The sequence below is a fragment of the Juglans microcarpa x Juglans regia genome, chromosome 3S (genome assembly GCF_004785595.1).
Source record: "Juglans microcarpa x Juglans regia isolate MS1-56 chromosome 3S, Jm3101_v1.0, whole genome shotgun sequence".
Lineage (NCBI taxonomy): Eukaryota > Viridiplantae > Streptophyta > Magnoliopsida > Fagales > Juglandaceae > Juglans > Juglans microcarpa x Juglans regia.
The window spans coordinates 24661943-24684440 of record NC_054599.1 but is presented as its reverse complement, the minus strand read 5'-3'; the positions used below and the strand labels follow the sequence as shown (position 1 = coordinate 24684440).

Here is a 22498-nt window from a genome sequence, read left to right as displayed (position 1 = left end):
AGAACGTCACAATAAAGCAAGAGAGGACTAGGTGTCTTAATTACGCCATGGCTACCTTCCATTCTCTATAGAATTACAAGTAGCAAAGAAGATTATAGCCTCGAATCTTCCAGTATTCACTCAGGGCCTCCCTGTCATGGATTTCAACAGGATTGCTCCGTGTTAATCTATCCATATATAACCAGAGTACCTACCTCAGTTTGCATTGGTGAGGGGGCACCCTTACTGTCAAAACAAAACTTGAGCAGCGAACCATTTTTTTTTTTTTAATAATTTGAGCAGCAAACCAGAATTCGAACTGTGAAGTACTTTGTGATATCATATTTCAAACAAATAAATGAATGGTAAAAAAGCTTGTGCCCCTTTCATGTTTGCACAAACCCAATTCAAAAGAAGTAACATATTATTAGCAACATCGGCCATCCCACACACTACAGAATCATCACTATAATGATGCACTTGCTTCTGCCGGTAGACTTGTTCATGGGGCACTAATCCTTTCTCATCCAGAATTTGTGGTCTCTTCTTTCTCCTCCATTCTTACATTAGGGCAGAGACGCAGATGAAGGGGAACAGAAAATTGGAATTTGCCTAGGCACGGTAATCATCTAGTGACAGCATTATCTCAACGATGGGTTACCACAAAGTATGACAAAAGTTCGGAGAAATCATTTCTCTCAATAACATTATTCTCGGCCAAAATCACATGACAAGTTGGTATTCCAAACAAAAGGAAATGAAAAGAATCTTCCAATTTCCGAACAGAAACTTTGCTTCAAGAGAACACCTTTCTCCACGAAAGTTCAGAATAATGCGGACAACTATATCATTTATGAATCACTATTTCCCATGAAGTTGTCGACTTTGGCAATCCTCTTGATTAAAGAGAGAGAGGTTCTGTCACCGGATGTTACACCTTTCTTATCATTCGTCCAAGGAGCTCTTCTGCATTGTCGCCTTCTTGGTTTTGAATAACCCTTGTATAAGGGCATTTTAACCATAAAGAGTGGGTTGAAAGTTGAAACCTAAACTTGCTTCAAGATATCCCCTTTCTCCATGAAAGTTCAGAAGAATGTGGAGAAATATATCGTTTTGAATCTCCATCCTCCACAAAGTTATCAACTTTGCTAATCCCCTCAATTAAAGAGAAATAGGTGCTGTCATCCGGGTTTATACCTTTAGTTTGCATTTCTCTGAGGAGCTCTTCAGCATGGTCACCTTCTTGGTTTTTGCACAGGCCTTGTATAAGGGCATTGTAAGTGAGAAGAGTGGGATTGAAACCTATACCCAACATCTCATCTCGAACTCTAAATGCATCCTTCATCTCCCCTTTTCTGCTATAACCACTAATGAGAGTATTGTAACTAATGTGATCAGGCTTAATCGCCCTTCTCTTCATCTCATCAAGGAGTTCACGAGCTTCTTCAACTTTACCCTCCCTACAGCGCCCCTGCATTAAGGTATTGTAAGTCACTTCATCAGGAGGAACCTTCATCCTATCCATCTCTTTCAAAAGTGAAAATGCACGTTCTATGTTACCATTAGCACAGTGACCATCAATCAAGGCATTAAACATTACAAGATCTGGCAACACACCTTTACGCTGTATCCTCTCAAACAAATCATCTGCCTCCTTCATTCTATTGCGTTTATTCAAAACATGAATAAGTGACGTATAAGTTACCCGTGTAGGTTCAATCCCTCTAGTCAACATCTCATCATGGAGGCTAAAGGCTTTCTTTGCATCCCCACATCTGCAATACCCATTAATCAAGATGTTATATGTGACGGCATCAGGAGTCATTCCCTTCTCTCCCATTTCCTTAATCATATTATCAGCTTCACTCATCCTAGCTTCCATAAACAACTCATGAATCAACAAATTGTAAGTCGACACAGTTGGCATTATCCCTTTCCTAACCATCTCATCTTTATAACCAAAGGCTGTTTCTAAATCCCCTTTATTGCAATACCCATCAATCAAAGCATTATACGTCACAGCACTTGGGAACAACCCGTTCTCCACCATTTTACCTACCAGCCCAGATGCCTCCTCAAGCCTGCCCTCCTTACCCAGCCCACTGATAAGCGAATTATACGAATATGAATCTGGTTCCAGACCTTTAACTCTCATGGTATTGAGAATCAAATGCGCGGCTTCAATCTTCCCTCTTGAACAATACCCATGGATTAACGTGTTATAAGTAACAACACTAGGCTTAACCCCTAAACCCTCCATAAACCCAATAAACTCCTTCGCCTTCTTCAACTTCCCTTCTTTACACAACACATTAATCATTACATTAAATGTATACACACTTGATTTGATCCTCAGCCTAAACATCTCTGCATACAAAACCCACGCTGCCTGTGTTCTATTCAACTTCAATAACAGACTCAACATCATATTACACGTCTCAATCTTAGGTAAAACACCCTTTTCCTTCATCATATCAAAACATTCAAAAGCCTCATCAGCCCTCTTCAAATCACAACAAGCCCTTATCAACAAATCAAAAACAATACTACTTGTGATACTCAAATTATCGCGCGCAAGCGCCAACTCATCAAATAATCCTCTGGTTGTAGAAATGCCACTGGAAATGGCTTGCTTTAAGAGTTGTAAAGTGGGTTTTTTAGATGGGAGGCGCGCGACAATAGCGATGGCGAGGCAGCAGGTTTTGACATCGAGACGATGGAACTCTATGTGGGATATGAATTCAAGTACAAGGTGAGGACTTTCGCGGAGATTGTAGAGGGTGGTGGAGATTAAAGAGGGGGTGAGGTTTGGTGCATGGTGCTTGATCAAATTCCACTGAGAAGATTGGATGGAGTTTTGAAGGAAGCGCTGAGTAACTGGAGGGGGTTTGTGAGGTTGTCTTTAGGGAGGGTTTGGGTTTTCGGAGAGGAGCATGGGTGAGGGGTAGAAGAGAAAAGTGCAAGAAAGGGAGATGGGTTTGTCGGGAAGAGGGTGCTTTTGAGCTCGTGTCGTTTGAGTGCTCGATAGTTAACTATATTGTGAATCTTCATCACGATTACAGGATCACCTGAAAATTGCAGAGACCAGATGAGATGCGAAGTGGAGAGAGGGCAGTGGCTAGTGGTGTCCGGATTCTGCTGCCGCTGCTGCTCTCTCTTTCTGGGTTTGCTCTAGAATCCAAAATCGGGGTTTATATGGGAGAAAACTCAGAAGCGTAAGGCAGCGAGAAGCTATTTGGGCCTGCTGACCGTAAAAGATGGCATTGGCTCTTTGGGCCTTATGGAGAGCCAATGGAAAGAAGGTAAGAACTCAAAATCTACTACCCCAATACATTATAAGTTTTTTTTATTTTTTTATCATTTTTTTAAATATATTTTTAACATCCTTAATCATTAAGAAAAAATTAAAAAATATATATAACTTTACTAATATTTACTTTCTTAATCATTAAGTAAAATAAAAAATTAAAAAAAAATCAAATACAAATTGGATAGTAAATAGGTAGTAGTAAGATAATAACCCTATTATTATTCAATTCAAAAAGACTTAGGCCCAGTTTGTATTCGGAAGTCATCTCAACTCATTTCAACTCATCTCACTACTATTTATTATTATTTATCAACTTTAACTCACAAATCTCACTACTATTCACAACTTATCTCAACTCATCTTCGAATCCAAACAATACCTTAAAAGTTGAAACAATCATCGAGCCAAGTTGAGTCAAAAGCGATAGAAGAGCGAGTCCCCTATGTTAAAAGAAAGAATAATGATTTATATAAATTCAAAATATACAGGTCTTGCACAAATTCTTTTATAAAAAAGTTGATCACATTATGAAAAAATATGAAAAATTTACTTTTATTTCTTTTATAAAAAGTTTGCACAAGATTTATACATTTAGAATTTGTTTAGCATTACTCGTTATAGAAAACATAACAAGAATGACTCTTAAGCCATAACTCCAAACTCGTAAAGGTCGGGAGGAAAATTGACGGTACACCTTCCGGTCTCGGTTCTTGTCTGTATGTTTGCTTCACCATGTGTGCATTCAGCATGAAAGAATCGCACGGCACCTGTCTTTTGACTCTGATGGAACAAACAAGGGCCATTGCTGAAACAAAAACTCAACCTGGCTGTACGTACGTGTTTCTCATCTCACCGAAATAAATCATGTGTTTATTCAAATTAAGGGTATTTATTAACACATGCTGTATCATAAATCTAGAGAACTATGCCCTAATGACTATAACAAACAGATGTATTACTAATTTCGACATCTAATTGAATTATCTCTCAGCTAGATGCAAAGATCTCTTCACTCATATCTTGTACTCCTCATAACTAGTCAAATTAAGGACCTAACAAATTAATGTCCCGGGGAAAATGTATTGTCATGACTTGATGTCACAGCTCAGGCAATCTGCAAGACAAAAGCATTCGAGCCATTTAGGGGCAAAAATAAAACAAATATAAGCTGCACATTAGCACCAATACCAACACAATACATAAATCAAAACAACATATTACATATGAGAAGTATTATAATCACAAATTTTTTTTTATAAAAATCAGTTCACAAACTTACGTAATTTTATGTTATATATTAAATCTAGTTTACAATAAAATTAACTTTAACGTTATTTTTTTAGTTTACTTTTATGAAATCGTTACGTGGACAAAGCATTTCCCATTACAAATACAATCACATGACTTGGTAAAATCTTGAAAAATTCTTCTCAACTCATCATTACAATTTTCATAAATTCTCATAAAATAAAATAAATAATTCAACCTTTTTCAAATCTTAAAACAAAAATAATATTAAAAAAATATATTTTAACAATATTTTATTTAATTTTAACTTTAATATCAACTTATGATCTCATCTCATCTGCTAAAACAAACGAGACCAAATTTGTCTAAACTTGTTGTTTTCTTTGACCTTTGTTAAGGACATATTTTACACCACCAACTACACAGATCACTTACAACAAATGAAAGGGCATCACTGTTGTCCTGTGGAATCTCCGATGTCAAAATCAATATAGCAATATGACAGTAAATGTATGTAAGGAAGAAGTGAATCAAGTTTAAGTGTAGAATTTGTTACCTCTTGTAGGCTATTTATAGAGATTATTTTCTTGGAGTGATAGAGTCCAATTTGTATTGTGAAACATTTTCCTTTTAAGAGTGTGAGTCCATCTCCTGTTAGGAGTGTGAGTCTATCTCCTATTAGGAGTTTGTGTCTATCTCTTATTAGGAGTATGGGTCATCTCTTTCTTAGGAGTCTGAATCCCTTCTTGACTTTATCTCTTAGTTAAAATTATGGAGCTCAAATATCCCTTCCAACCTTGTTAACGTGTAAAGGAGAATTTGTTATTTTGCTCACTCTTAATTATAACAATTAATATGAGGATGTTCTTATAATATTTAAGTTTATAATTAGTTGTTAAAAAATGCATTCTTATGATTTCTATTGGTCACCCGGCTCCAAAAATATAATTTAAGATAAACTATAATAAAAAACATAAATTATATATGGGTGGTGTTAGTAGGCTGTCCAGCTTTTTACCGTTGGGTGTATGGCTAGTATAAATTTAAAGTTTTTTTTTAATCATTTTTTAAGTATTTTTTTAATATTCTTAATTATTAAAAAATTAAAAATATATATAATTTTATTAATAATTACTTCTTCAATTACTAAGTAAAAATAAAATAAAATTAAAAAAATTAAAATACTCAAACGATAAGATTGAGGGGTTCAAGTAACAAATGGCTGGCTTGCAGTGGTTCTGTGGCTTCCTGTGGGGATAATAAAGAATCAAAGATGACTCAAAACCGACCAACAGTGGCCCCTTGCATCCATTATTTCAAAGCACACGGATAAGAATACAAAGCTAGCTGTATATCACCCACTGATCATCTCACGCATCCACCGATATATAATTAAAATCCCACTTTCGTTCACACCTCAAAATATCAGCTATCCAAAAGCTTCAAATATCTTAAAAGAATTTTAACGTCTTCTTCAATCTTCTTCTTCTTCTTCTTCATCATCTTCTTTTGTCGGTGTCCGCGGATTAATTCCAAGCAGGATTTTAATCATGTCTGCACCGGTGGTTATCTGGACTAGGGAGCTTGCCAAGCTGCGAGAGAAGGGTCGTCGAACCATCCTTTCCAATGGCTCGGACCTTGCGAAGCCCGAGTCCAGCCACAGTGTTCATGATCAACCCAAGGAAGCTTCAGGGACCTCAACAGGTCTGGTTCAAGCTTTTGGCATCGGGTTCAAGCGAGTACTCAATCCGCCCGTGGTGCTGCCGTGTTCCGAGGCTTCAGTTTCCATGCTTGTTGACTACTTCAGTGCTTAGAAACCATTCCCACCATTTTTTTCTTCTGAATTTTGCCTCCTTTTTTTGTCTTTGAGCCCTTCTTGTGTGAAATGAATCAAATGATGTGTGCTCGTGAGCCGAGGATCAGAAAGATGTGTAGATGTCGCTCTTGAAATTCTAATAAAACTACATATGTTAATTTTGAATCTGGTTAACATGAATTAAGCATTTTATGTGCAGAACAAAATATAAAAAACAGTACGATATTGGCATTACATTCATTTCATTGAGATTGCTGCTGCTTGGTATATCTATACATTAACCTACGTACGTATATATCATACATATGATGTCTCCACAATCCACTAAAAATTGTGCCAAAGTTTATTCATATGATCAATCATGAATAGCTATATAGCTAGCAGATAATGATTATTAAATATCAAACTCATTTTATTACCATTAAAATTAGAAAAGAAAATAATTAGGCTTAATCATCAAGATATAGTATTATTAATTGTGAAAACAATGAGAGAGACTGAATAATATAACTTGTTCATCAAAGTATCTCGTGGGTTGAATTATAATAAAATATCTATATATGGCTTAATTGAATTCTAACAAAAATATCTTATATGGTTTGAAAATGGAACCATGGTTCCCAATTACCGGCTATAAAAGGATGAGTTTTTCTATTTTTAAATCGATGTGTAGAGCACACCGTCTGCATTACTTAAATCGTAAAATTTGATTTATAAAATTTAAATTTTAAAATTTATTCTGTAAATCAAATTATATAATATAAACATTTTTACTAAGTACGCTTTTCACACAAACTTAAAAATAATTTTTTTCTAAATGGATAGCAGCCGGTAAAAACGTGCCTTAAAAAAGACAAATATATGGTGGATTTGCTAGTTAGATTGTAAAAGAAGAATCTAAGGAAAGAGATAATTAAAGAAATACCTCCATTTTTTTTTAAAGGGCCTACCGATCATGTGGATTGGAATGGCATATGTTTCCTTTCCTGTTTTAAATGTGGCGTTTCACGAAAATGATAGATATATAAATTTTTATATAACTATATTTTAAATTAAGAATATTTTTATAAAGTAACTTATAAAAATAAAATCGTTTTAAATAAATACTCTCATTAAAAAAAAAAAGAATAATTTTATATAACATATTTCTCATTCTATTTTGATTATATTAAATAATATATAGTACATTTATCATAATAAAATGATAAAAAAATATATAATAAATAATTATTTAATTATAATAAATATAATATATCTTATTTAATTGAATAAATGTGAATAGAAGTATGATGCGTGGAAATTTTCGTTATATAAAATGATTGTACATGTTTCTTTACTTATGTATGTTTTGGAATACGTTTGGATGTTGAAGTGAGTTGAGTTGAGTTAAATTGATAAAATATTATTAGAATATTATTTATTATTATTATTATTATTTTGAGATTTAAAAAAATTAAATTATTTATTATATTTTATATTAAAATTTAAAAAAAATTATAATAATAAATTAAAATGAATTGATATAAATTGTGTTTTAGCCTTAGTCATTGTAGAAAGTAATGCTAAATATTGATTGCTGGTATGAGAGGTGTCAGTTCCTTAGTGGTGGAGGCCACGTGATTGCACGAGAATGGCAGTGGGAGAGGGCGGGAGGACAACTGGGAAGAACACGACAATCATTTGCCAAAGAGACGACAGAAAAAGAAGGACGTTGTTGAAGCTTAGATTGTTTGATGGGTTATGGACCATTTTAGCTTTCTGTCCTTTTTAAGCCACTTGGCGATGAATGATGCGAATCTAGATTCATTTCTACGCCCACCATCCATGCCTGCGGTCCAAAACCACGTAGACAAGTCTTCTATTCCGCCACACGATTCACAAAATTACAAGACACCAATATATCATATTTTAATATTTTAATCACGGAAAATTTTTATAAAAATAAATTTAAAAATTGATATAATTTGTGACATGATTATAAAATTATTTTTATTATAAAATAAAATAAATTATATAAAATCATATCAATCCATAAAATTTATCTTTTAAATATTATTATTATGTTAATTATCTCAACTTAATATTAATGTAGGCGCAAACTACAAAATAATGGTTTTCTGCCTGCGGAATGATACTTCCAACTCTTTGAGGAATATTCTAAAGATCTAAGCAGTGTGCCACCACATCCAAGGTGCGCCCACACGGCCAACCACGTATATCCCCATTTTGAACACAGATTTACTACGAAACCGCGACCTCTCTTCCTTCTTTCTTCTTCTATTTAAACCCCACCAGTTTCGCTTCTCAAACTCATTCCACAGAAAAGAAAAGAAAAAGCTGAGAAAGAAAAGAAGACTCTAGCTTACGTAAAGAGAGAGTGAGACAAAAAAAGAAACTTTGTTTGATCTCTACGTGAAGGAGTACATAGATCTGATAAGAATGTCTGCAGTGGTGGAGACGTGGATGGGGGAGTTAGCAAAGCTTGGAGAGAAGGTCAAGGCCAGGAAGCGAGCATTCCTTAGAAAAGCCAATGAAGGAGAGGAAGTTGAAGAAGACATGAAGGAGAGCAGAGCTGTTCAGAAGAGAGACAGTAATTGTAGTAATTCCATGTTGTCAGAATACATGGTTTGTTTGCTTATGGACCGTTTTGCACCCAGTTGATCAGACCAGAGGCTCATCATGCATGCATGGAACAAAATTCAGTGTTTTCGGATAATTTAGTGTAATGATGTTTTGGGGTATGCTAATGTAATTAGTTGTTGTAAGAATATATAGTTCCGTATAAATTTGTTGTCAGTACTTTCTCTGGCTAGCTATCTGAAACGATTTTCCTTTTAAGAAATCGTTTAGCTGATTTGTTTCAATCTCGTGGTTAATTACCTGTTCCTCAATAATATTTCTGGGATTTACCATTTATTCTCTTTGATATTGTTGGTGTTCGTGATATGAAATGTTTAAAGATCCGATTGATGCTAGTAAGTTTACAAGCCATACATGATTGGTGACGTTTTGCTTGACCCACAACTCCCTCCATATAGCTAGACACCATGCATTGGGTAGTAAGTAATTTGCTTTACAAGCAAGCACAATGAAGATAGAAAGAGTATATCTTCAAGTTGGTGATGGCACCCTTTGCACGACACCATCGTGACAGAATCTGTTTTGTAAGAAAATTGAGTTCTTCTATTTGCAACTCGGCTTAAATATATTTTCTATGTACAGAACTTACAAAGCAAGTTTTGATTTGCATAAAAAAATGATTTTTAAACTTCATTTGCAAACAACAAAGTCATACCAAGTCAATGATGTGTAAGGTAAGTTTTCCACACTAGCTTATAAATAGATTTTTTTTTTTTAAATTTTTAAATTATCTTATAAATAAAAATTATGTCTTATCAACGATGAAAATTGTGTATTTTCTGTGCCGACTTATAAATAAAATTACTGATTGAGATAGTTCTGTCTTACTAGAATTAAATGTCTGTGATCTGGGTTCTCTCTTACTGCATTTTCATTCCAAACGATGTATTCGTCTAGCATCTTTATGGGGTTGCATTATGATTTCGCTGCAAACATGAATATCACAAAGTTCAAATGGTCGGTAAAATAAGATTATAGTATTAATAGTAGAGAGGGAGGCAAATTATCTTTTCCACTGTAGTATTGATGGATCAATGAGCATGACAAGGAGATGGGAATGCTATTCACCCGTACAGAGGATGTGGCCTGTTTTGTCAAAACTTGAGCACCAGATTAGCTCAAGAAAAAGGTGGGAGGGGAGAAGGAAAACCAACCATAAAATATGTGTGCAAAAGCCAGTGTACACATACTTTAGATTTTGAGTTCGATAGCCTCCTTCTTTCTTGTTTCTGTAATCCAACATCACAAGCAACGCATAGATAGGGGTAGGATATTCCCACCAAGATATTTGTTACCTTGCCAAAATATCACAGGGTCAGCAGAAGAGAGACAAATGAACAATTCTTCCACTAGTCTGCAAGGGCCCTATCAACGTTTTCTAACTTTTTGAAATAAAATCTCAGTTTCATACTTGAAGATATCTAAAACTACTAACCCAAAAAAGAAAAGGTATCTTGTCCTAATAACAGATTCTTTGTCCTATTTCTCCTATTTCTTTGTCCTAATTGTGTATTTTCTAAAATTACAGATTCTTTGTCCTATTTCTCCTATACTTGTTTGTATGTGCTTGTTTATATACACATTTGCAAAAACAATGCAAATAGAACAACGGATTGCAAGTCATTTTCAGGTAAAAGATCATGAGGAGGAGCTTGCCTCGATGTCGGTAGAGGACAACTCATTCATGGAGTAGGGTTTCTCTTCTTCCCACAGCACAATCTCCCTTGCATATCTGAGAGCTTCATCAACCGTATCATTTTCCAACCCAGTTACTAACGAAACAAACAACTTCCTATCTGTGAGAGAACGGAACAGGGTCTTGAACTTCATTGCTATATAGTAGAAAGCATGTTGAGCCAATGAAGGGTTAGTGCTGTTGTGACAAGTCTTGCTGGTAACAGGTTTGAAGTCATGAAACCATTCACATTGCATTAGAGGGGCCTGTTCAATCTTTTCCCCCAGCAGGTCAAACTTGGTGAGAATCAGCAAGAAGTTCTTGCTCTCAAAAGTCGGTTGAGTGACTACACTTTCAAAAAGCTGCTTGCTCGCCAACATCTTGTTGGTCGAGACTCCATTTGAGTCTTCACAATGTTGATCATAGTCAGTCAAGGCAACACAAAAAAGGAGAATATCAGAGTCTTCAAACATGTCCAACCATTTGCAGTTTGCTCCTACGCTTCCTGGATGTACTCTAATGAGTTGGTACCTGCAAATTCCAAGTAAAAATATGCTAAGATAAATAACAAAAGAAAGAATTCATGCAAATATCTGTCAAAACTTATCCTATTCTCTATGGAAATCGCCATACATTCAAGGTTTTGCGTAAAGAAGAAATGACATTGATTTGCTAGAATTACAAGCAAGTTTCTGTACCGAAAAATAAAAATGACTAAGGAAAAATAAATGCTGATTTTTTCAGCGCCAGCCTACTGAACCATGAAGCTCAAGTATCTGAGATGCAAAATAGTGCTTTTTCTTTCAAGAATTATGGGAATGGACAGACAAGGATGGTTTTAAATTGAAGATCATGATATGGAAGGCCAAGTTGCAGTTTCCTTGAGTTTTAGCTTTGATTTATGGATCAATATGCATTCATACAAGTAAGAACAAGATTTTTAATTGTTATGGTTCCCTCTGTATTGGCAGAACAGATCATCAAGAAAAAATATGGCTGCCAATGCTTCAGAAGTTTCAACCTTGACCATGTCTATCTATTGATGATGACTAGGTCTTGATTGAAACTGACTTAAACTGTATTGCCCAAAACAATTTTGCAGAAAATATGATCAGAGACAATGATGAAGGCCTTCATACTTACATGTGAAACAATCAAATGAATAGGATAGGATAACCAACCTTAGTGAAGGATCATGCTGATAGGCAGGGTCCATTAATTCATGTTGTGCTGACTTGGGAAATGAAAATTCCAAGCAAGCAAGGCTATTGCATGTTGTAATACCCTCAGCATACAAGATGTCAGTTTCAGAGGGTTCATAATCTTTCCTAGAAATCTCTACAGCCTGCTTTTGGAAGTTATACGTTAGAGATGAATGTTTAACTTCTACTATTATAGTACTTTTACTGTTGAACAAGCTATTCTTGCGAAAAATGGTGATTACAACCAATGATCAGCAAGAATTCAACACAAGGGATCAAAATGATTGAAAAAGAAAAGCAGAAATAAAAAAACATATAACCTATTCAAGGATTTATGCCTTTGAAACTAGAGATAGGGACCACAGAGCATGATCTCACCCGATCTAGGAAATAAGTGGCTGCTTTGGTTAGCATTTCTAATTCATTCCTCCGGTTGTATGTGGCCTGAATGGCAGCATCCTCCCACAATTCCTCAATAAATGGTGCATATTCACTAGTGGCAGCTGGTTCCAAATTACCCAACACCAAAACTTGGAGAAGCCTATCTGAGAAAGCTTTCACTCTTGGCCCAATGGAGTAGATTGTTTTATCATCAATCAGGCATGTATCATCTGTTGCAAACAGAATATTATACATACATACATACATATATATATATATATATATATATATTCTAGATAATGAAATTACAGGCGCCAATATGTTCGTGCTAAAGGTAAGCATCTTAACAAGTGAACATCGGTGTAACTTAATCAACAGCAATGTAAAATAACTTTCCGTGAGAGAAAGTAAAGGATTTGCAACTCAGATGAAGCATCAAGAGAACTTGTAAAGAGCAAGGTACAAATCCACCGGAATAGAACTGGACCGGGGATGTTTAATAACTAGCCATTTTAACAGACTTACTGTAAAACCACCAGTGATACACGCAAGAATCACAGCAATGCATTTGGTGCATGTCAACTACAAGCAATCTTATGAATGATGGTTCATAAAGTTATATTTGAATCAGAGTGAACACAAACATGCTTCTAAGATACAAGCTTCCCAATCACTAGATCCTAGGCTACTCCCAAACCGTCAAACCACTCTCTGATGGCCATTACTGGAAAATTTAATTAAGAAGATATATTCTTGAGTCCATCCTTACAAGTACCCTAGGTACTTTCTCAAGGTCTAAAAAGATAACAAAGAATAAATTATTATTTTTTGAATGGTCGGAACAGTTAAGTGATAAACCACTTGGCTTCTACAGTACATGACAGTGATGATGCGGTTCTATTCATCAAGGGACTTGGAATCTAACTCATGTAGCTATGCCAAGAATTCTCAATGGCCACTTTTTAAATGAAGAAATCATAAGTGAAACAAAGTGAGGAAACAAGTATCCCAAGTACCAGCAGTAAACAATAAATAAGTCGTTTCCCTTCATTTATTTTGAAAATTTTATGAGATAGAAAACTGTGGAATTGCAGGTGGAGAGGACTTAAAAGCACAATAATTTGATAACAAAGGACGTAAACAAACAGAAACTCTCAACGGAGACCATTGTAGAGATTCCAAAGCCTGAAGATAGTATAGGATAAAGTAAATGTTTCTCAATCCTCCCTAAAAAGACTGCATAGATCCTGCTCTGTCCCTCCAGTCTACATCTATAGAACTTTGCAAAGGTAAGGAAAAAAGGGTTCAAGATGTGTGTGAGATGAGTATTCGTTGAACTGTAGCGTGCCATAAAATTATATTTTTGCAAATCCAATATGTTTCTTTACCTTGTGAAACCTTTTGTTGTTTTTATTGAAAGAAACCGTGCAGGAAACTTGGTATACAGGTTCTCATTTCCCATCAGAAGTTTATTTTTTCCAACTTCAAATTGAAGCATGCCAAAACTAACTTTTATTCGTCATACAGATATTGTTACATAACTTATGTGGATGAATTGGCAAAACAGCAAGCATAAAAGAAACAAAAACAGATAGAAAGAACCCTCAACATACCTGAAGGTCCACACTTATCAACAACACATCTTTTACTCTGCTCGAGCAAACTTTGTTCTTCAAATTGCTCACGCCCCATGAGAACCACACCGAGATACATATACAAATTTCTTTGGATCACTAACTTAATAGCTTGACGTTCATCTTTGGAGTAGGGAACATCATAGAGAAGCTTGGCCTAGTAAAAGCAAGTAAACAGGGTTCTAGTATCACCAAACGGAAAATTGTTTAAAGAGTTGAACTGTGTCAAAACCACATTTTTATCCTGCATGTTACTTGAAAAAGTTTTAATGCTAGTGCATGGGAAAAAAGTACATGGGAATATACTATCATCTAATAAAGACAGAATTACTGGTGCAATCCTCTAAGCCAACTTTTCCATCATAATACACAAAGATGTCAAAATTATTACTATGGTTGAGTATCGATGGTAAAAAACTAAGCTATGAGGTGTTCGGCAAAGTTTGGTTCATAGTACATGAACAAAAATTATAGCACCAGTTGAAGATTAAGTAATTCCCTCCATTAAAATTTTACCTGTTTATATATGGTACTCGAGCCAGATTTGTTATGACCAACTAATAGAAGTTTATGAATCGATTTCTGCATCACGTTGGCTGGAATAACTCCATTCACCTTTTCTTCAGAAGGATTTTGATGATCAGGAGGAACTGGCAGGGACAAGACGGCGCAGACCAGCTTTGTTGCAGTCTGTAACGATTGTAGTTCCACAGTTACTAGTCTGATAAGATGTAATAGGTAAGACAATCATAGCAGTGCACATCACGATGCAAAAGTACCTTGTCCCATATTCTACCCTTTATCTTATTCTGTCCCTCCTCCTGGTATGACCCGTCATCACTCACCCAAAAGTGAGGGCTTCCTTCACATGACACCCCAGCCGCCTGTAAATATTTAAAAGAACAGATTTGATTCTGCATCCTCACAAAGCTCCAATACAATTCAGAAGAACCAGACTGTATCGAGCACACCAACCTTCAGCATCCAGAGCTCTTCTTTAGTAATCTCCCTACCGTTTATTAATACATGTGTATTTCCGTTGCTGGCATTTGGCTTGATGAGGCCCCCGACGTTTAGCTGGGAGCTAATAATCTGGGAAGGCTTTTTTCCTTCCTGTTCACTCAAGGGACAACAGTTACTGCATTTTGATACGATAGGACTGACTTTATTGTTAAGTAGAAGAACAAAGACAGAACTGAACATGTAGATTGCGATGCTCACCTTTCCCCATAAGCCAGATACTTTATCATACCAAAAGCATCCTGGCCTTATATTCCTTGGTGGGTTTTTGCAGTTCTGCAACTGAACAAGCTCTTCCTGACAAAGAGGTTCGCCATTCACATAAACAAGCCCTGGTGGTACCTGATTCACTTCACAGAAAACCTCAGCATTCATTATCTGTTTAACTGTCATATCAGTGAGTAGTCTCTTGAGCAGCCTAGAACACTTTCCCAGCGTCCCTCTCCTCGCCTCATCAATGCTAAAACCAATGCAAGGAACACATTTCCTTCCTTCTGGCATTGACCCCATTGCTCTCAGCACACAATCATAACAATACTTAGCCCCACAAACAATGCAAATCTCCTTCTCAATGAACCGGTTTCCCTTAAGGCATCGATAGCACACTCCTTTTTTCCTGTTTCTCTCGACTTTTGGAATCATGTGAATACTCTCATCCTCAGAATGATAAAATTCTTCATGAACTATCACGTCGCCCGATTCCGGATCACGAAATCTCACAATTGGTGGCCTTTTGACATGGCGAGGAACTTCATAGTCGCTTTCATCTTCTCCGCAAGAAAAAATTCGAGAGGAACCTGCTGGTGAGCTTAAAACAGACTCCGTTGGTTCCCATTTGGTTGGATTCATATAATTTTGAGAACCTTCGCCCTTCTTATCATCATCAAGAACTCCAGAACATTCCATTGTTGCCGAATTTTCAATTCCATCCGATAAATTAGACTTGGGCTCATAACCATTATCACAAGCTAATGCACCGGAGGTATCTACTGTTGAAGATTCCTTGTACGAAGAACTGGACTTAAGAATAGGTTGGATGACGGGGAGGGAGAGATTGTCGAACAGAGAAGCGGAAGAAACTGAAGCGGCAACAGGGATTTGGCTGGTGTCAACTGGGTTTACTAGGGGGATATCATAGGTGACAGGAGGGCCATTGTACTCCAAGGCAATTTCGTAATCAGTATTGATGTTTTTATCATCATCACTGTCAGAGATTCCAGGAACAGCCGGCCGCAACTTTCTCAGCAGCGTAGCCATTGTCGTCGATCCAATTTAAGGTACAAAACGAAGCAGCCAGGTCCAATTTCACAAAGCAATGAAATTATTCCAAGGACCCAGGAAACATAACCATCAAGTTCACAAACCCATGAAGCAAAACCACCAAATCGAGGCCAAAATGGAGCCAGAAAAGAGAGACAGACAGGGAGTGTGTGTGAACTGAAACCTTCTGGTGGATTAAATCGGAAAGGAAGAAAATGGAAGTGGCAAATCAAAGAAGGAGACGTGAGAGAAGAGAAGAGTGAGAAAGTTGACTGCTCCATATCATTCATTCACATCAACGCGTATAGAAAATACCAGTAATTAATGTGAAAGACTGGACCGAGAAGAAAGTTCAGCCCTGTGAAAATATTACAAGACCCGGTCATCTTCTCCGGGCCAATATTCTATCGTAACAATGCACCAAATTACAGACAGATTTTTAAAAAAATAAAAGTTATAAATTCTCTAAAAAAATTATTATTGAATAAAAAAATATAATGATATAATTGTAAAGTGTATAAATACTATACAATTTTTTAAAAATTAATTAATTAATTATTAAAAAATTAATTTTTTTCAGATCAATTCTGTATTTATTTATTTATTTTTTAAATTATGTAACGCTTACGTGTATAAATATCGTTTCTAAAAAAAAAAAAAAATCAAATCAGTGAGGATCTGAGGATCTCGGTGGCCCGAGCATTATTGAATTATTCTTGATTTTATTCGAATTCGTAAAATGCAGAAGCTGCCAGACACTTGGCTTCGTTTGTTTTATAAATTATTACAATTTAACTCAATTCATCATTATAATTTTTTTTAATTTTAATATAAAATATAATAAATAATTTAATTTTTTTAAATTTTAAAATAATATTAATATTAAAAAATAATATTTTAATAATATTTTATCATTTCAACTTAACTCAATTTAAATTAATTTATATATTTAGATGTTGAAATGAGTTGAATTGTGATGATAAAATATTATTAGAATATTATTTTTTAATATTATTATTATTTTAAAATTTAAAAAAGTTAAATTATTTATTATATTTTATATTAAAATTTAAAAAAATTATAATAATGAATTGAAATGAATTAAATAACAAACGAACATCCAGGCAGCGGCTGTATTTGGTAAGTGAGAGTACTTGAGGTACTCTCATTACTATTCTTTACTTTATTATTACTTTTATCTATTTTTTTACTATTTATTATTTTTTATCTATTTTTTAATATTTTATTATTATTTTATTATTACTATTTATAAACATTCTTAACGCTTTTCAAATATTCCCAACCGCCAAACGCAGCCTAAATCCTCTTATTACTCGTAATACTGCACTCTCTCTCTTTCTCTCTCTCTGTTCATGTTCTATAATTTTATGGGCGCTGCTACAGCTACCGTTAATAGACACCAATTTTGAGTCCCGCTTGACGTGTACACGCCACTATAGCATTTCTTTACTTTTTTTATTTTTCACTTGTTTCCAGTGTTTGACTTTCTCCTTCACCTCTGCACTTTTACTTTCTTCTTCTTCTTTTTTTTCCCCCCCTAATCCTCTGCACTTTCATCACTTTTGTATGAATATCCAAATAAATTACAGAATAGTCAAGAAACTTGGTGAACAATCACAGAAAAGGTAACTGTCAGACGTTCCTCCTTTTGCGTTGAGAAAATTAGCCGCAAGCAGAGATTAGTATGCAAGGTCGTTGGGAACAATATTACAACCATAAATCAAGAAATCTATCGTGATAAACCTAGACCAGTGATAAACAAGAGTGGTCCACCGAATTACCCCACCATTGCTAGAACTCACCCATTTCTTGATTTCTAGACCAGGAAATAAATCAAGAAATTTAGATGAAATGTGGAAATGGAGAAATCTACCATGAAGGAGACGAAATGCAGAGGTTTTGTTTCCCGGATTTGAGGCCGAACGAAGAGCGAACGTCACCGAAAATGGGTCTCTTGTGCCGGTCGGAGATGGGTCTCTTGTGCGTCGGGGTTTGGGTGCAGTCAATCGGGGCACTGGTTTGGTCTCTTGTGCGTCGGGGTTTGAGTGCAGTCGACACTGGTTTGGAGAAAATGAAATGGGTGAAACTGAAAGTGAAAGTGCAGAGGATTAAGAAAAAAAAAAGTGCAGAGTTGAGAAGTGAAATTGTGAAGGAGAAAGTCAAACGCGGGTGCAGACGGGAAGCAAGTGAAAAATAAAAAAAAATGAAGAAATGCCATAGTGGCGTGTACACGTCAAGCGGGACTCAAAATTGGTGTCTTATAACGGTGGCTTTAGCATTTCCCTACTTCTATATATCTCCTCTCCTCTCCTCTCCTCTCTGACACACACACGAGATATTCGAGGAAATATTTGATTGATTAATGGCGAAGAAAAGCTACATAAGGATGAAAACGGAACAAAAAGCGAGCGAGTTGATCAGCGCTGATCTTACTCAGCTTCGATACGCCGCCAGAAAGCTCGCTACCGATGCTATCAACCTTGGCAGCTTGGGCCTCGGTACCTCTTTGCTCGAATGGGTTGCTTCTTTTGCTGCAATGTACTCTCTCTCTCTCTCTCTCTGCCAACACGAATGTGTAAAGTTAAATTCTTTGGCCCATGCTCTGTTGATTCAGATTCTGTTCCCTTTGGTTGATAGTCTGTGGATCATTTTCTTTTAGCGTACCTTTTTCTTTTCAAATTTTTTTTCCTGATTTTGCTAATTTATGGTTCACTTCTTGGTTACTAACCCTCGTTCTTAAGATGTATTGAAGAGATCATTCAGTTTATATCTTCGATGAGCTGTGATCTGCCATGGGATTCGAATATGTTTTCTTTTTCTAACAGACTTTAATGGTTGTGTTCTGTTAATGTGATTCTTATGTTCCAAAATCCTAGAATCGAATCTGCCAAATTCTCTCTTTCCTGCTTTTATTTCACTGGAATAGTCAAGAGCAATTTTCATCATCGTGCTAGGATGTGTAACGCGTTCTGTTTCTTGCCATGGCATTCAATATTGCTGGAAAACTTATTGTCCTGTGAGGTTGCTTTAAATTCTGCTTCATCTTCAGATCTTTGTTACTATCGTTGGCTCCACTAGATGACAATATATTTAATGGCTCATAAATGTGCAGCATTTTCTGATGGTGGATCTATTTTTTTAAGTGTAATGTTACATGTAGTCATAGAGTGTGCAAGTGCCGTGTAGTCGTTTTGAAAAAAGAGTGAGGTTCACTATTAAAAAAATATTATTTTTTTCATGTGAATTTCGTATTTATTCATTTTTTTCAAAATAATTGTGCGGCGCTTACGAACTCACGACTGCAACTATCATTTCTCTTTTCTTAACTTTCCGCATGAAAATGATTAGTTTGAAATTGCCGCTTAATGTGGAGAGCTATCGAGACATCTTCTGCATGAATCCATATTGGACTAGTCATTTTAAAGTCAAAATAATAATATAATATTATGTATTTTAATAATATTTTACAATTTTTTTTTGTAAATACATTTTATATATTAATTAATAATTTATTTTTTACTTAAAATAATGTAGAAAATAGAACTATATATTAATTAATATATTAATTTTAATTTCATAATTTAATTATTATTAATGCAATAGAATAACGTAGAAATAACAGACTATTTATCAAAATTGAAATAGATAATATAGACTTTAAAATAATTAGATAATGTAGACATTAAAATTGAAATGGTTGTTGGAAATGATTAAAATATTACTTAGGTGAGTGAATAGTGTCTAACTAAAGATGACTAGGGAGCTTAATTTACTATAGCTCATATATTGAGTTTTAGTGGTTTGGCTAGTCCAATGTAGAAGATTTTACTCATGCCTAGCCAAAATATGAAGAATGCTCTTAGTTTTTAGTAGAAGAGTAGTAGAAGGGTAGTAAAAGAGTGGTAAGGCTATAATTAATAATGATAACCTTACCACTCTTCTACTATCATTTTACTACTCTTTTTAATTTTTTAATTTTTTTAAAATTTTTCTTTTACTTAATAGTTAAGAAATTGACTATTAGTGAAATTGTATATTTTTTAAATTTTTTCTTAATAATTAAAGATATTAAAAAAATACTTAAAAAAAAACAAATGCACTAAGAGTAGTAAAGGGGTGGTAAAAGGGTTGTAAGTCTATCATTACCCATAAAAGCGAGGCTGCTATATCATCAACATGGTCAGACCCATAATAATAATTTTTTGAGATTTCAATGTGCTACTTTGGCCATATCAATGCCATGAGAAATCATCACCACCTTGGATTTTGTTAATAGTTTCTTGCTAGATTTTTTTTTTGTGAATTTGTATATCATTTCCGTGATCCTTGAAAATCTGGATGTGAGATTGCTTGTATTTGAGAAAAAAGAAAACTTCATTGAGTTCAATCAAACAAGTAGACAATTGTAGGGATGAAGTTAGGATTTTTTTTCTAGAGATCGAAGTACATATAAAAATACTTTTGTAGGGATGAGGTTAGGTTTTTTGTCTAGAGATCGAAGTACATATAAAACTACATATAGAAGCATGCGATTTGTTTATACTCAATTTATTTTGTTTTCATTCTTTTTTGTGAACTGACTGATGTAAACATCTAGCTTGGGAACTGGGATCAACAAACTCTGAATTTCTTAAACTAACGAACTTTAGAAGCCATTTCTTAGACTAAGGTCCCTGAGCTAAGCTATTTCTTAGACCAAGGTCCCTGATCTTGCGCAATTAATGTATGCAAAGCTTTCTTTTTTCTTCCTATATCCCATATATGTTTTTCTAGTATATTACTTTTGCTGCTCTGAGATTTTTGTACGGCCTAATTGATTCATTTCAATGTGTACTGTAGTTACTTGTTGATTCTGGATCGAACAAATTGGAAAACCAACATTCTTACAGCTCTACTTATCCCATACATCTTCTTGAGCCTTCCTTCACTGCTGTTCAGCATCTTCAGGTGATTCATTGTGTTATGGTAACACTTTTTTCAATGACCTCAAAATTTATTGTATTTTTATGCTAGAAGTTGATATGGTGATGCAGGGGGGAGATTGGGAGATGGATTGCTTTTGTTGCTGTTGTGTTGCGCCTTTTCTTCCCCCGCCATTTCCCAGGTATAACACAAATTTCACTCACGGTGTTGATTGATCATGTCTATGCCTTTATGCTGAATAGTAATAACATCTACGTAAATCTTACTTGGAGTTTACAGTCTGAAAACCTAACTAGCTAGTTCACTGTCAATTTTCCCCGATAATCTTTTTGTCATGTCTAGGAAAAGTCATTTATTCATTCTCATATCAGTTACAATGGATGTCTGCAATGACTTCTAGCATGAATCTTCTGCTATTCAACCAAATAATCAGTCTAATTCTTTTCATAACTGCAGATTGGCTAGAACTTCCAGGAGCGTTGATTCTTTTGATGGTCGTGGCTCCTAGCTTGATTGCAGATACCTTAAGGGACAGCTGGGTTGGGGTGGTGATATGTCTTGCAATAGCATGTTATTTGCTGCAAGAACACATCCGGGCATCTGGTGGATTCAGAAATTCTTTCACAAGAGCCAATGGCTTATCAAACTCGATTGGTATAATCCTTCTGTTGGTCTATCCCGTCTGGGCACTTGTACTTGATATCCTATAGCCTCACTGTTAGCAGCTTCGAGGTGTGTGTTTTTAGTGAACCCTCTGTCTTGTATCATTTCTTTACAAAAACCTACAAATCCATTACCATTGTTGTGTTATTCAGATATGTTACCATTTGCATCTTCATAAATCTGAATGGAAAAATTGTGTTTCATTCTGTTGAATTTATAAAAGAATCGCTATAAATTTCTGTTCTTTTACTTCTTTTAGGTGCACTTATGGTGGCATGTGATTTTCAGGCATACAAGTGTTTCAATGGTAATTTTGTGTCAGTATTTTTGTAACATTGTAACGTGGACATGTCACATTTTGCATCATTTTATCGGATACAAAGAAGCATCCACACACACCAAAATCCGTTTTCTTTGTATGCAATATTTATTAAAAGCTTGGTGTTTAAGTGGTAAACTTGATTCTGCACCTTTTTAAGGTACCTAGGAAGTCCTAATATTTCACTTTCAAGTAGTTTAAAGCAGCAGTTTCATTTTTGGTTTATTCTCAAACTTTCCATGGACAAGTTATGAAAAAACGGCAGGCTTTAATTTTTCATTAAAATACAAGCAATAGACCCACATATCGGTATATGGATTTCTTAAGACCTTATAGCATTGGACATATATATATATATATATATATATATATATATATATATATCTTTGAATCAAAATCTGGCCTTA

General features: G+C 35.1%; 3 protein-coding genes across 3 annotated transcripts; 1 reads left to right on the top strand and 2 right to left on the bottom strand.

The window, feature by feature from the left end:
• Positions 1 to 240: 240 nt before the first annotated feature.
• Positions 241 to 17701, bottom strand: LOC121258327 (pentatricopeptide repeat-containing protein At2g15630, mitochondrial-like). The gene is given in 3 exon segments (XM_041159815.1): positions 241 to 2859; positions 2862 to 3133; positions 17691 to 17701. Coding segments are annotated over 2 exon segments (1992 nt in total). The 5' UTR covers positions 3031 to 3133; positions 17691 to 17701; the 3' UTR covers positions 241 to 1036.
• Positions 9822 to 16575, bottom strand: LOC121258316 (extra-large guanine nucleotide-binding protein 1-like). The gene is made up of 9 exons (XM_041159792.1): positions 15107 to 16575; positions 14861 to 14998; positions 14665 to 14769; positions 14402 to 14575; positions 13865 to 14042; positions 12249 to 12481; positions 11850 to 12013; positions 10650 to 11199; positions 9822 to 10288 (listed from the first exon to the last, which is right to left on the bottom strand). The coding sequence occupies exons 1-9, from the start codon at positions 16160 to 16162 to the stop codon at positions 10112 to 10114; spliced, it is 2775 nt and encodes a 924-aa protein (XP_041015726.1). The 5' UTR covers positions 16163 to 16575; the 3' UTR covers positions 9822 to 10111.
• LOC121258389 (cold-regulated 413 plasma membrane protein 1-like) lies at positions 17508 to 22150 on the top strand. The gene is made up of 6 exons (XM_041159899.1): positions 17508 to 17541; positions 18474 to 18724; positions 21026 to 21133; positions 21220 to 21290; positions 21566 to 21863; positions 21940 to 22150. The coding sequence occupies exons 2-5, from the start codon at positions 18549 to 18551 to the stop codon at positions 21817 to 21819; spliced, it is 609 nt and encodes a 202-aa protein (XP_041015833.1). The 5' UTR covers positions 17508 to 17541; positions 18474 to 18548; the 3' UTR covers positions 21820 to 21863; positions 21940 to 22150.
• The last annotated feature ends 348 nt before the right edge of the window (positions 22151 to 22498 follow it).

Bases quoted from the DNA above. Each gene is read 5' to 3' on its own strand.
- LOC121258316 (XM_041159792.1), bottom strand. From the start codon at position 16,162: ATGGCTACGCTGCTGAGAAAGTTGCGGCCGGCTGTTCCTGGAATCTCT. The intron at 14,999-15,106 runs GTGAGCATCGCA...TTGAGTGAACAG, and splicing joins TATCTGGCTTATGGGGAAAG to GAAGGAAAAAAGCCTTCCCA. The intron at 14,576-14,664 runs GTACTTTTGCAT...CAATCGTTACAG, and splicing joins AGGGTAGAATATGGGACAAG to ACTGCAACAAAGCTGGTCTG.
- LOC121258389 (XM_041159899.1), top strand. From the start codon at position 18,549: ATGGCGAAGAAAAGCTACATAAGGATGAAAACGGAACAAAAAGCGAGC. The intron at 18,725-21,025 runs GTACTCTCTCTC...TGTGTACTGTAG, and splicing joins GTTGCTTCTTTTGCTGCAAT to TTACTTGTTGATTCTGGATC. The intron at 21,134-21,219 runs GTGATTCATTGT...ATGGTGATGCAG, and splicing joins CTGCTGTTCAGCATCTTCAG to GGGGGAGATTGGGAGATGGA.